The sequence below is a fragment of the Meleagris gallopavo genome, chromosome 24, assembly GCF_905368555.1.
Source record: "Meleagris gallopavo chromosome 24, MGAL_WU_HG_1.1, whole genome shotgun sequence".
NCBI lineage: Eukaryota > Metazoa > Chordata > Aves > Galliformes > Phasianidae > Meleagris > Meleagris gallopavo.
Window position 1 is genome coordinate 3,594,362 of NC_139427.1, and position 14,008 is coordinate 3,608,369.

The following is a 14,008-nucleotide window of genomic DNA, read 5'->3' on the forward strand; positions in this document are numbered from 1 at the left end:
GGTTGACGTCGGATCCTTTAAGTCCTTACCTTCGCCCCGCCTCTGAGCGGCCAAAGGGCGGGCGTGAGGCCCGGTCAAGCACGGCACGGCAGAGCAGCGCCATGCCGCCCCGCCACCTCCTCCTCCTGCTCCTCGCCATTCTCTGCCCGCCGGTCCCGGGCCGCGGGGAGCAGCGCGCTGCCCCGGGGAAGATCGGTACGGAGGGGCCGCTGCGGGTTGGGGGGGGCTGTTCACCCTTTAACCCTAACGCTATGCTCCGCTCCCACAGCCGTGATCGGCGGCGGCATCGGGGGGACGGCGGCCGCTTATTTCCTGCGGCAGAAGTTCGGGAGGAGCGTGCGGATCGAGTTGCTGGAGCGGGGGGAGGTGGGCGGCCGCTTGGCCACGGTGGAGATGGAAGGGGCGAGCTACGAGGCGGGGGGGTCCGTGCTGCACCCCCTCAACCTGCACATGAAGCACTTCGCCAAGGAGCTGGGTGAGTATCCTGCTGCCCATGCACGGCGGGGGGCTGCCCCTCTGCTATGGGGTGAGGGGTCCGCATCCCACCCCACGTCTCCGCCCCATAGCCGCGCTCCCTGCACGGCCAAAGTCATCTCGGATTATGGCCTGGCGCTGTGTCAGATCCCGAGGTCTCGTTGGTTGCTGACAGCCCTCGTTGTGCCCTCTGATGTTGAGACACTGCAGTGGGTCGAGGGCCGCTGAAAGTCGAAGTGCTGCAGCTGGCTTCTGTGCCTGTTGGTCGCAATTCAGGAGGGGAAGGCTCCGTTGGTGTCCTTTTGTGTCAAGGTCAAGCGTCTGATGGAGTGAGAGAAGCCATGCTCTGGTACCTGTTTGTATTTAAGTAAAGCTTTCCATGCTGTTTCTCACTTAGAATCATTCAGGTTGGGAAAGACCTCAAAGTCCAACCCATCCCACTGTGCTCTCTGTCCCTGTTCCTCCGTGTAACATTTACCATTAAACACCTCCAGGGACGGTGACCCCACTGCACACCTCCCTGGGCATAAATCGCTCCTAATCTCCAACCTGAACCTTCCCTGGTGCAACTTAAGGTCATTACCTCTTGTCCTGTTACTGCTATGGGTGAGCAGTTGGCTGATGGTTGGGCCCAAAGGGTTCCATCAGGCTGGTGGTTAGCAGGGTTCTCCAGGTTCTCCATTTTGGGGCCAGTTTCCTATGGGAGTTGGGATCAATGATCCTTATGGGTCCCTTCCAACTGGGGATGTTCTGTGATCCTTGTGATGTGGATGATTCTTGTTCTGTAATTCAGTGATGTGGATGTGGGACTGGAAGGCGTCTCGATGATACTGAACTGGGCTGATGATACTGAACTGGGAGAAGCAATTGCCTTCATCAAGAGTGCAGAGGCCTGGGCAAATCAGAGAGCTGGGCAGACCTTTACCCACGTGAAGTATAACAAGAGCGAGTGCAGATTCTGGGGAAAGAGCAGCCCTGGGTGTATGTACAGACTGGAGGAGGAGGGAATAGCGAAGAGCCATGGTTGGAGCAGATGGTCTTAGTGGCTTTTACTAAGCTTTATGATTCTGTGAAAGGGATTTGGCAGTCTCAGCCTACAGCAAGTTGAACATGAATCAGCAGTGTGCCCAGGCAGCCAGAAGGGCCAACTGTACCCTGGGTTGCATCAGAGCATTGCTGGCGGGTCGAGGGAAGGGATTGTCCCGCTCTACACCTCACTGGTGAGGCCTCACCTTGAGTACTGTGTGCAGTTTTGGGCACCGCAGTACAAAATGGACATAAAACTGTTAAGAGAGTGTCCAAAAGAGGGCTGCAGATGTGGTGAAGAGTCTAGAGGGGAACTGTGTATGAGCAGTTGGAGTCTCTTGGTTTGCTCAGCCCAGAAAAGAGACAGAAGGGAGATATCATTGCAGCCTGCAGGGATATTCAATGGCTCTGTGATTCACCTCTCATTAAATCACCTTTGTTCACCCTTTCCTTCAGGCCTCCCTGCTATCCCTGTCCCTGGCAACCTCATGGGCATCTATAACGGAGAGGAGTTCGTCTTCGAGGAGAGCAGCTGGTACATCATCAACATCCTCAAGCTGCTCTGGCACTATGGGTTCAGCCCCCTGCGGATGAACATGTGGGTGGAGGACATCTTGGACAAGTTCATGCGGTAAGGCAGCTGCTCAGTCGTGTTCACAAGAGGCAGAAATGTTAAGGGAGGTCCTGGAGGGAGACGGCTGATGGGAAAGGTGAATGAGAAGGTTGGCATGATTCTGCCATTCTATTATACCTGCTGCTGAGCTGCAAAAACTGGTGAAATCACCCCACTGCCTGGTTGTCCACTGTTGCCAATCCTTTCCTAAGGAAAAAGGTCAAGATTGGTGCTGTCACCTTGTTAGGGGCACTAAAAGAGGCCGTGTGCTGCTGGTGGGTTAGAGATAGCATGGTCCATTGGTCTTTAGCACCTGGGTGCTAGAGATCCTTGGATTTGTAACTACACAAAGTGCTTTTATCAGGAAAGGTGAGCAGATGATCATTTTAGGCCCATTGGCATTTAGGCTGGAAGGAGGAGCGCTGCTGCTCCTACCAAACACTGTGAGGCTTTTGGGAGTCCTACGCCAGAAGGCACGTGAGGTTCTCCTCAGCTTCCAAGGGCCACAAAGATAATCAGCAGCAATTGAATGCTTCAGTTCCCTTTCCAAGATAAGAGTGCCTTGGGTAACCCACGTGTTGTGCAGCTGTTAGATGTATTTCCTTGTCTCTGGTTAAAGGATCTATCGCTACCAGACACACGACTACACCTTCAGCAGTTACGAGCGGCTCTTCCACGCCCTCGGAGGGAATGACTTCACCCAGATGTTTAACCAAACCATCGATGAAGCCATGCAGAAAGCCAGCTTTTCCCAGAAGTTCATAAATGAGATGGTTTGTCCGGCCATGAGGGTCGATTACGGGCAAGGTGTCAACATCAATGGTTTTGTAGGTGAGCGTCTCCCACGTCCTCCCCGTGGTGAAAGGGATGTGCGTCAGGTGACACCGTGAGCTCTGGGATTCCTGCTCCCTGGGCTGGGCAGATGCTGGCAGCAACCTATTTATTCCTGCTGCAGAACAATTCCTCCTACTGTTAAGCAGCACCCTCCCTTGCTGGGTTACTGGGTTACTCTGGCAAGCGAGCAATTGCTTGCTAACATGACCTACTTAGCCCTTCGTCCTCATTCAAGCTCTGTGTCCCGTCGGGATGTTTTCTCCTTTCATTTTCCACGTGATGTTTTGAGTGGTCCCCTACAAAACGGTGCTGAACAAGCAGTGTTGATGATTGTGGTTTCCTTGTAGGTGCCGTGTCTCTGGCAGGGGCAGGATCAAGCCTTTGGTCAGTGAAAGGAGGAAACAAACTTGTCTGCACTGGTCTTATTTACGCCTCGAAAGCAGATGTTATCGCTGGTACAGTTGTGTCTATAGAGCCCAAAACCAGACAGAGATCCTCAGGTGGGTCCTGTTTCCTTTCCCTTTGGTGGGGGGGGAATAGCCAGCTCTGGCAGCTTCACACTGACCTTTGCTCTTGGCAGACCAAAGCAACAGCCTGGGCTTTCTTCGGTCTTTTACAATGAAAACTGTGCTCTGTTTAAAGCTTCGGATCACAGCCCTGCTGTCAGCTAATCTTATACTGCTCAAACAAGCCTTGGTTCACAGCAAGGCATAATGAGCCTAAATGTGATGGCATTCAAAACATTATGTTTGTCAGAAGGACAAATGAGGTGGAACAGTATAGTTGAGCTCTCCTCCTGTCTTCCCCAGGGGACCCAGTTAACCTCTACCACGTCACCTACGACACGCCGTCAGGACAGACAGGGGACATCTATGACATTGTTGTCATTGCTGCTCCTCTGAACCGCAAAATAGCCAACATCACCTTCAAGAACTTCAGCCCTCCAGTCCCGGAGTTCTCCAATCCTTACCAACAGACCGTGGCCACGTTTGTGCACGGCCGCTTAAACGCCTCCTTCTTCGGTTACCAGGACCCATCCGCCTTTCATCTGGGTACCATTTTCACTACAGAAAATCCCAAACTGTTCATCAACAGCGTGGGGATCGTATCTCCTGTGGAAAACAGAGGCAGCGAAGAAAAGCCACCCTTGCAGTCAGCAGTCTGGAAGATATTCTCAAAGGAAGAGCTCACGAAAGAGCAGATGAACTTGCTTTTCTCCTCCTACGACTCTGTCAAGGTGAAGAAGTGGCTGGCATACCCCCACTACAGCCCCCCAGATAAATTCCCACCTATCATCCTCCACGACAACATCTACTACCTGAATGGCATCGAGTGGGCTGCCAGTGCCATGGAGATGAGCTCCATTGCAGCCAAAAACGCCGCGCTGCTCGCCTACCACCGCTGGTACGGCAACACAGACAAGATCGACCAGGAAGACTTGTATGAGAAACTGAAAACAGAGCTTTGAGCTGAGCACCACTACGGCCCCCAGAGATACAGATCGTGTACTGAAAGCTGTGTAGTCGCAACTAAAAGGAATAAAGGAGGAGCTTGGATGATGTGATTTTATTCTAACTTCTCCCTTAGCCTCGAAGAAGGAGGAAACATCCAGCCAGCTCCAGACACAAGCTGACTTGAACTGCTGTCAAAAGTGGGGGGCACTTCCCCAAGCAAGCTGGCCCTCAAGCAAAGCCTTCAGTCTGTCCCTCTGCAAGATAACCAAGATGTTTTAAACGCCACATTGACCCTAAAGTGTCCTTCAGATCCTACCAAGCCCAGGATCTGCATCACTGTGATTAACTGAGCATTGTTCCCTTAGACCTGTGCATGTCGCTCTCCCTCTCTGGATCTCTCTCCATCGGGGGGGAAATAATTCAGCTTCTTAGCATTAAATCTCTCTGCCTCCACTTTTTTAAAAGGGTGTATCAAGGAGCAAGCCCTTGGGATGGGACTGATGCTGGGGAAATGGTGAATACGTTTTTAACTTTCATTCAGAACAAGTTCAGCAGCTGGGGGAAGGAGGAGAGAGAACAGAAGCAGACCCGTGCAGGAGTTGCCAAAACAAGTGGAAAATAGGCAAAACACACAGCATGCACTTCTCTTCATCAAGTTCTGGAAGTGTCAGCTGCTTGGATGACCTAAAAACAACAGCAGGGCAGCAATAGGTTGTAGCAGATAAGCTCTTCTGTCCCATGACTGGATCTAACATTGCTGCTGAACCTCACACACGTCTAACTATGCAGTAAATACAATGTTGTCATTACAAACAAAAGCAATGCACTGGTTTGAATGTAAGCTGGAGGTGTTGCCTTGAACTGGTGTCTGTGTTACCTGCGTAGTGCTGTCCCTCAGAGCTGCTGCTCGGTCCTCCATCAGCAGGGCTCTCCTGTACCAGCAAGATGTGCTTGCTTAGCTCAGATTCTCACTAACAAGCCTCCACTAGCATTGCCTCACACTTGCTGTGCTAGGAAAGATGAACACACTTGATTAAAGCTAAACTGCAGGACTTGCAATGAGATTAGCAACATCACAGGAGTCTGCGCGTGCTGGAACAGATTCCACTCTTAGAAGCTTGCTGGTGCCTTGGGGTCAGTGCTTTGTTCTGTCTGCTTCACCCCCGGGCAGCTTGGGGGCAATCAGAATAACCAAAAACACTTTTGCCTCAGCACAGAGGTGAAGATCACCACGAAGTTGCACGCAAACACTTTAGCTGGAGAGATATTTCAGTCCCCTTCACTCTTTGCAGAGCAATGCCAGAAATAGAAGTGTCACAGCCTGTTATTTATGGGGGGGAAAAGATACAGGCAGTAACATCTGAACATACTGGAAGAAATGAAAGCCCTCCCCCCAGTTTTAAAGCTGACACCGACACACTGCTGCACTCACAGAATTAACTGCCCCAGGCTTCAGTTACACCAAGTACAGCTTACACGGGTTACACCAACCAGTACAAAATTTATTTAACAAAAAATAAGCTTACACTCGTGGTTGCTTCACTGGGTTTGAGTGAGTAAACAAAACACAACGGGGTCAGGTCACTACAGGGTTCCTCTGCCACTATACTCGTTCCAAAGCTTCCAGCATAATGATGCTGTTTCCTCGTATTACCTACAAAGAGAAGTTGTCAGCAGGAGGTGAGATGAAGCACACTGTTACCCACAGCACAGAAGGTTCTCTTTCCCCTCTGTCTTTTCCTCCTAAAAAGCCGCACAGCACACGCAGCTCCAAGAACTGAAGCGAATCACAGAATTGTAGGGGCTCATGGCAGCAGTCAGCCTGCTGGAAAAGGCTCCTGCAGGAGGGTGGTGATAGAAAAGGTGGATGAGAAGCTTGACACAAGACAGCAACGTAATGCTTGTGACCTCATAGCCAGCAGCATCCTGGGCTGCAGCAAGAGGGGTGGCAGCAGGCAGGGATTTGTCCCCCTCTGATCTGCCCTCCTGCATCCAAGCCTGTGGCCCTCAGCACAGGAGGGATGTGGGGCTGTGTACAAAGTCCTGAGGAGGGCCACGAGGATGCTCAAAGGGCTGGAGCACATCTCCTGTGAGGACAGGTTGAGGTGGCTGGGCTTGTTCAGTAAAAGCTGTGGACAGACCTCACTGGGGTCTTCCAGTACTTAAAGGGAGCTTATAAACAGAAGGAAGTGACTTCTTACATGAGTAGATAGCAATAGGACAAGGAGGAATGGACTTAAACTAAAAGAGAGGAGATTTATGTTAGATGTTAGGGGGAAATTCTTCACCATGAGGGTGGTGAGGTGGCTGGAACAGAGGAGCTGTGGGTTCCCCATTCCTAGAGGTGCCCAAAGCCATGGATGGGCACCTGGGAGGCCTGAACTGGAGGGGGGCACACAGCCCAGGGCAGGAGATGGGACTGGGGGGCTGTAAGGTCTCCCTCAACCCAACCATGCTGTGATACTACAACCCCCCCCCAACTCCCCCAGCACTCACCACCATGCCAATGTTGTTCTGCTGCCCGCCAGGCGCCATCTCCACACACTCATCAATCACCAGGTTCATGAAGGGGTCGAAGCCCCGCAGGATCCCCTGCACGTGGCGGCCGCCATTTAACTTCACTACGAGAAACGGAACCGTTGCGAACCAATGGGGGGGGGAGGGGAGGGAATCAGCTCAAAGGGCAGCATCAGAAGGAAGGGGACCCGGGGCTGCGTGCCTGCGGGGGCAACTGGAGCTCAAAGGGCAACGCCCCCCCCCACCCACCCCCAAACGGTACGGCAGTGCGACTCACGTGACAGCTTCTTGTCCATGAACCTGCAACGAGAGCGGAACAGGAGGAGGCCGCGTCAGTGTGGGGTCGGGGCCGCCATCGCTGCGAGCCTCACCAGACCCAGACCCAGACCCGGATCCGGACCCGGACCCGAAATGGGACCCCTCCTGTGCTGCTGGGATCACCTCAGACCCCGCTGCCCGCCCTCAGCCCCCCGCGGCCCGCCTCTCACTTCTTCAGCTCGGGTGGGTGCGCCTTGCTCATGGCGTCTCCTCAGCGCCGCTGCCACTCGCGCCGCGTTCTGACGTCATCACATCGCCCGCTTAGCCAATAGGAGCCCCGCCCCTCTTCCCGCCACCCCTCGCGCCTCGCCGGCAACCAATCAGAGCGCTCGATGGGGGGCGCGCATGCGCGCTGGGAGAGGTTCCCGGCTCGCGCGCTAGCAGTGGCGCCATCCAGCACGTGCGTGGGAACCCGCAGCTCTGCTGCACAGCATGGACGGCACTGCGAGCACACCGCACTGCACACCGCACTGCATGCCCAGCACACACACCGCACTGCACACCGCACTGCATGCCCAGCACACACACCGCACTGCATGCACACTGCACTGCACAGCCACTATAGCACACGCACCACACTACACTGCATGCACACTGCATTGCATGCCCAGCACAGCACACACACTGCACTGGATGCACACCGCATTGCACTGCATGCACATTGCATTGCACGCCCAGCACAGCACACACATTGCACTGCATGCACACTGCACTGCACTGCATGCACACTGCACTGCACACCCAGCAAAGCACACACACCACACTGCATGCACACACTGCAACCCAGCACAGCACACACACTACACTGCATGTGCACTGCATTGCACACTCACTATAACACACACACTGTACTGCATGCACACTGCATTGCACACTCAGCACAGCACACACACCACACTGCATGCACACCACATTGCACACTCACTATAACACACACACTGTACTGCATGCACACTGCATTGCACGTCCAGCACCGCACACACACTGCACTGCATGCACACCACATTGCATGCCCAGCAAAGCACACCACACTGCATGTCCACTATAGCATGCACACCTCATTGCATGCCGTTGTACACACACTGCACTGCATGCATACCATTACACACGCGCAGTATTGCATATGCACTATTGCAGGGCCACTACACTGCATGCATACTGTTGTACACCCACTGCATTGCATGCATACCATTGCAAACCCACAGGAATCACCCCATGCCTGTGCAGTAATCCCCAGTTGCACCCACCTTGCATGCACACAAAGGTACTGCCCCACACACTGCAAGTCCCGTGTGGCTCACTGTGCACTTTGCACACCTGCATGGTTCACCCTGCACACCTTGCACAGCCGTCAGCTCACAGCTTGCACGCCTGCACCCTGCACACTTTGCACACCTGAACACCGTACCCCACGCCCTGCAGAAGCACTGCCCCACACCTTGCACACCTGCACCCCATCCTATTGCAGAAGCATCCCCCACTCACTGCACACTTACGCCCAGCCCCCCACACTGCCACACACCTTGCACATCTGCATGGCTCACCCCCCCCACATCACTCCACAACTTGCACACTTGCAGAGTTCACCCCACGCACTGAACATTTGCATGGCTCACTCTGCACACACTGCACAGATATCACCCCACGCCTTGCACACCTGTGCCCCATACGTTGTACAATCATCAAACCCATATCCTACACCCCATACACTGCATAGCCATCATCCTACCCCTTCAAAAGCTTCACCCCATACATTGCCATGCTTGCATGGCTCATCCCACACCCCATACTTTGCACACCTGCACTCCATACCTTGCGTAGCCATCATCCCCCACTTTGCACACCTGCACCCTATCTATACATTGCACATTTGCATGGCTCATCCCACCCCCTGTACACTGCACAGCCATCACCCCACACCTTGCACACACCCACCCCATACATCGCACAGCCACTACCCTACACCTTGCACACCCGCACCCTACGTTTTGCACAGCCATCACCCCACTCCCCCAGCACCCCTCGAGCACCACGAGTGCAGCTCCTTGCCTTTAATACCACCAGCCCCACCCCAACAGCACCCATTAGTGCTGTAGGGCTGCCAACCCATCCCGCATCCTCTTGGCCATGCCGGGCACCAGGCGCAGGTGCTCATCCCCACAGGCAGCCACGCAGGCATCGAGCTGGGATCGTGCCCTTGTCTCCCCACCGCCCGCCTCCAGGGCATCCTTGGCTCTGTCAGAGCAATGCAGCGTGCAGCGGCTCAGGCGGTCCTGCAAGGGGACAAGGGGGCACAGGTCACGAGAACGACAGAACTATAGGGGTTGGAAGAGACCTGTGGGGTTCCCCCAATGTTTACATAATGGATCGAATCCCCTCTCAGCCTTCTCCTCCCCATTTGAACAGCCCTTGGGCTTCTCAGCTTTTTCCCATCACGGGATGCTCCTCTGGGCCTCTACCATCTCTATGGCTCTCCAGCAGTTCCCTGTCTGCCTGGAACTGAGGAGCCCACAGCTGGACCCAGTGCTCCAGATGTGGCCTCCTCAGGGCAGAGTGGGAGCACCTCCCTTCCCCTGCTCGCCACACTCTTTGTAATGGACCCCAGGGTCCAACTGGTCTTCTTGGCCACCAGGATGCCCTGCTGACTTGTGGTCAGCCTGTGGTCAGTCACTGGTCAACTGTTAATCAGCCACTGGCCAACTGCTGGTCAACCACTGATCAATAGTTGGCCAATTATTGGTCAGCTGTTGGTCAACCACTTGTTGGCCAATCATTGGCCAATTATTGGTCAGCTGTTGGTCAACCACTGGTCAACTGCTGGTCAACCACTGGTCAACTGTTGGTCAACGACTGGTCTTCTGTTGGCCAATCATTGGTCAGCCGTTGGTCAACTACTGATCAACTGCTGGTCAATCACTGGTCAACAGTTGGCCAATCACTGGTCAGCTGTTGATCAACGACTGGTCAACTGTTGGTCAACCACTGGTCAACAGTTGGCCAATCACTGGTCAGCTGTTGATCAACGACTGGTCAACTGTTGGTCAACCACTCAACTGTAGGTCAACCAGGACCCCCAGGTCCTTCTCTGCAGAGCTCCTCATCCAGCAGCTCAGCCCCCAGCCTGCACTGATGCATGCAGTTGTTCCTCACCAGTTGTAGGACCCCACACTAGCTCATATGAACCCCATCAGGTTCCTCTCTGCCCAATTCTCAGCCTGCCCATGTCTGACTGAACAGCAGCACAGCCTTCTGGGATGTCACCCCCCATGATGTGTTCATGCACCCCCATATATCCTCACCTGGAAGCGTTCCAGCTCGCCGGTGACGATGGCCTGGGCCTGGGCCAGGGGTGCATGGCAACGCTCAATGCAGCGCTGCACCTGCTGCATGGAGGCTGCTCTGTCCTCACAGCACCGTGCGCTGCAGTGGAACATGGTAGCCTGCAAAGGGTGGGCAAAAGGAAGGGAGTTAGCAAAGTGTAGGGACCCCTCCTAATGTGTGAGCAATCCGAGGAACACCCAGAAGTGCACAGAGCTGAGGACTGCAAGGTAGGAACAGTTTGCACAGAGTTTGCACACAGGGGATGCAAACATTTTGCACAGAGCATGCTTGGGGGGGGAGGTTGTACAAATTTGTAATGAACCCCAGGATACCATCAGCCTTCTTGGCCATAGGAGCACATTGCTGGGTCGTGGTCAACTGTTGGTCAACCATTAGTCAACCACTGGTCAACTGTTGATCAGCTGCTGGTCAACCATCAGTCAATCATTGGTCAACTGCTGGTCAGCTATTGGTCAGCTGCTAGTCAACCATTAGTCAACCATTGGTGAATTGCTGGTCAGCTGTTGGTCAACCACTGGTCAACTACTGGTCAGCTGCTGGTCAACCATTAGTCAACTGCTGGTCAACCATCAGTCAACCACTGCTCAACTGCTGGTCAGTTGCTGGTCAACCATCAGTCAACCACTGGCCAACTGTTGGTCAGTTGCTGGTCAACCATTAGTCAACCATTGGTGAACCGCTGGTCAGCTGTTGGTCAACCACTGGTCAATTATTGGTCAGCTGCTGGTCAACCATCGGTCAACCGCTGGTCAACTGCTGGTCAGTTGCTGGTCAACCATTAGTCAACCACTAGTCAACTATTGGTCAACCATTAGTCAACCACTGGTCAACTGCTGATCAGCTGCTAGACAACCATTAGTCAACCATTAGTCAATCACTGGTGAACTGCTGGTCAGCTGTTGGTCAACCACTGGTCAATTATTGGTCAGCTGCTGGTCAACCATCAGTCAACCACTGGTCAACTGCTGCTCAGCTGCTGTTCAACCAAGTCACCCAGGTCCTTCTTCACAGAGCTACTTTGCAGCAGCTCAACCCCTAACCTGGGGGGGCCGCACACATTTTGCACAGGGCAGGCACCTGGAGGACACACAGCTGGCACACAGAGCACGGACTGGGGAGGGAGGGGGCACAAAGTTTGTACACAGGGCATCACGCACTCGGGGTGGGTATCACCCAGATTGCACAGGGCACAAAACGTTCCCGGGGGGGATGCACAAATCTTGCACAGGGCGTGCACTGGAGGGGGGGGGATGAAAAGGTCACAGGGTATGCAATTGGAGGGGGGAGGGCACAAATTCTGCACAGGGCATGCACTTAAGGGGCACAATGCTTGCACGCAGACTATGCACAAGGGGGGGAGGGGGGTGCAGGGCATTATTGCACTGTGGGGCAGAAATCTTGCACACAGAGCATGCATTTGGCGGGATTGCAGGGCTTGCACTTGGGGTGGGGCCACGAAGTTTGCACAGAGCACAGTGCTGCAAGGTTGGGGGGCAGGGGGCAAACTGGGGGGGTTGTACATACCTTGGTTGGGGGCAGGGGGCAAGCTGGGGGGGTTGCACATACCTTGGTTGGGGGCAGGGGGCAAGCTGGGGGGGTTGTACATAGCTTGCACACGGCGTGCACTGCGGGGGGAGCACAGCATGCATTGAGGGGGGCACAAAACTTGCACGGAGCGCAAAGGGAGACGTGCAGAGCTCGCACAGGGAGAAACTGGGGGGCACGGGGAAGCTCCAGGGGGCACTGAGCGATAATGGGGGGGCACTGGGAGTACTGGGAGGCACTGGGAGCACAGGGGCTCGGGCGGTACCTGCATGCCGCGGATGCTGTCCCGCTCCAGCTCCTGCACAACGTTCTCCACCGCCTCCTGCACGCGGCCCTGAGCGGCCTCCGCCATGCCGGGCCGGGGGAGGGGAGGGGGCGGGAAGGGGAAAAGATTGGGGCGGAGCTGGGAGGGGGCGGGGCGGTGGGGGGGGGGAGGTGGGGCTGCTGTGTGCTGTGCTGTGCTGGTGTGCAGTGTTGCATGCTGTGCAGTGCTGTGCTGGTGTGCAGTGCTGCATACTGTGCAGTGCTGTGCTGGTTGTGCAGTGCTGCAAGCTGTGCAATACTGTTCTGGTGTGCTGTGCTGTGCTGGTGTGCAGTGCTGCAAGCTCTGCAATGCTGTGCTGGTGTGCAGTGTTGCAAGCGGTGCAATGCTGTGCTGGTGTACAGTGCTGCATACTGTGCAGTGCTGTGCTGGTGTGCAATGCTATGCTGGTGTGCAGTGCTGTGCTGGTTGTGCAGTGCTGCAAGCTGTGCAATACTGTTCTGGTGTGCAGTGCTGTGCTGCTGTGCAATGCTGTGCTGGTGTGCAGTGCTGCATACTGTGCAGTGCTGTGCTGGTGTGCAGTGCTGTGCTGGTTGTGCAGTGCTGCAAGCTGTGCAATACTGTTCTGGTGTGCAGTGCTGTGCTGCTGTGCAATGCTGTGCTGGTGTGCAGTGCTGCATACTGTGCAGTGCTGTGCTGGTGTGCAGTGCTGTGCTGGTTGTGCAGTGCTGCAAGCTCTGCAATACTGTTCTGGTGTGCTGTGCTGTGCTGGTGTGCAGTGCTGCAAGCTGTGCAATGCTGTGCTGCTGTGCAGTGTTGCAAGCGGTGCAATGCTGTGCTGGTGTACAGTGCTGCATACTGTGCAGTGCTGTGCTGGTGTGCAATGCTGTGCTGGTGTGCAGTGCTGTGCTGCTGTGCAATGCTGTGCTGGTGTGCAATGTTGCATGCTGTGTTGTGTGGGTGTGCAGTGGTGTGTGCTGTGCAATGCTGTGCTGGCATGCAATGCTGCACGCAATGCAATGCTGTTCTGGTGTGCAATGCTGCATGCTATGCAATGTGCTGGTGTGCAGTGCTGTGTGCTGTTCGATGCTGTGCTGGTGTGCAGTGCTGCAAGCTGTGCAGTGCTGTGCTGGTGTGCAATACTGCATGCAGTGCCATGCTGTGCTGGTGTGCAGTGGTGTGTGCTGTGCAATGCTGTGCTGGCATGTGATGCTGCATGCTATGCAATGTGCTGGTGTGCAGTGCTGTGTGCTGTTCGATGCTGTGCTGGTGTGCAGTGCTGCAAGCTGTGCAGTGCTATGCTGATGTGCAATACTCCATGCAGTGCCATGCTGTGCTGGTGTGCAGTGCTGCGTGCTGTGCAGCGCTGTGCTGGTGTGCAGTGCATGCAGTGCTGTGCAGTACGGGCACGCAATGCATGCAATGCAACACCATGCTGGTGTGCAGTGTTGCATGCTGCGCAGTGCTGTGTGCAATGCAATGCCGCATGCTGTGCAGTGCTGTGTGTTGTACATTGCTGTGTGCTGTACAGTGCTGTGCTGGTGTGCAATGCTGCATGCTGTGCAGTGCTGTGCAGTGCTGTGCTGGCGTGCAGTGCTGCACATTGTAAAATGCTGCATGCCA

General features: G+C 54.7%; 3 protein-coding genes across 3 annotated transcripts; 1 reads left to right on the forward strand and 2 right to left on the reverse strand.

Moving 5' to 3' along the window:
• The first annotated feature begins 34 nt into the window (after positions 1-34).
• PCYOX1 (prenylcysteine oxidase 1) lies at positions 35-4,840 on the forward strand. Its single transcript, XM_085242968.1, has 6 exons — positions 35-195; positions 269-475; positions 1,957-2,131; positions 2,733-2,944; positions 3,295-3,447; positions 3,757-4,840. The coding sequence occupies exons 1-6, from the start codon at positions 102-104 to the stop codon at positions 4,413-4,415; spliced, it is 1,500 nt and encodes a 499-aa protein (XP_085099094.1). The 5' UTR covers positions 35-101; the 3' UTR covers positions 4,416-4,840.
• A 1,042-nt stretch (positions 4,841-5,882) lies between these two features.
• On the reverse strand, positions 5,883-7,545 carry SNRPG (small nuclear ribonucleoprotein polypeptide G). Its single transcript, XM_085242992.1, has 4 exons — positions 7,407-7,545; positions 7,196-7,218; positions 6,898-7,022; positions 5,883-6,055 (listed from the first exon to the last, which is right to left on the reverse strand). Exons 1-4 carry the CDS (start codon positions 7,436-7,438, stop codon positions 6,005-6,007), a joined length of 231 nt encoding a protein of 76 aa, XP_085099118.1. The 5' UTR covers positions 7,439-7,545; the 3' UTR covers positions 5,883-6,004.
• A 1,740-nt stretch (positions 7,546-9,285) lies between these two features.
• TIMCC (TIM double twin CX3C motif chaperone) lies at positions 9,286-12,512 on the reverse strand. Its single transcript, XM_085242990.1, has 3 exons — positions 12,389-12,512; positions 10,536-10,676; positions 9,286-9,509 (listed from the first exon to the last, which is right to left on the reverse strand). Exons 1-3 carry the CDS (start codon positions 12,473-12,475, stop codon positions 9,321-9,323), a joined length of 417 nt encoding a protein of 138 aa, XP_085099116.1. The 5' UTR covers positions 12,476-12,512; the 3' UTR covers positions 9,286-9,320.
• Positions 12,513-14,008: the final 1,496 nt, after the last annotated feature.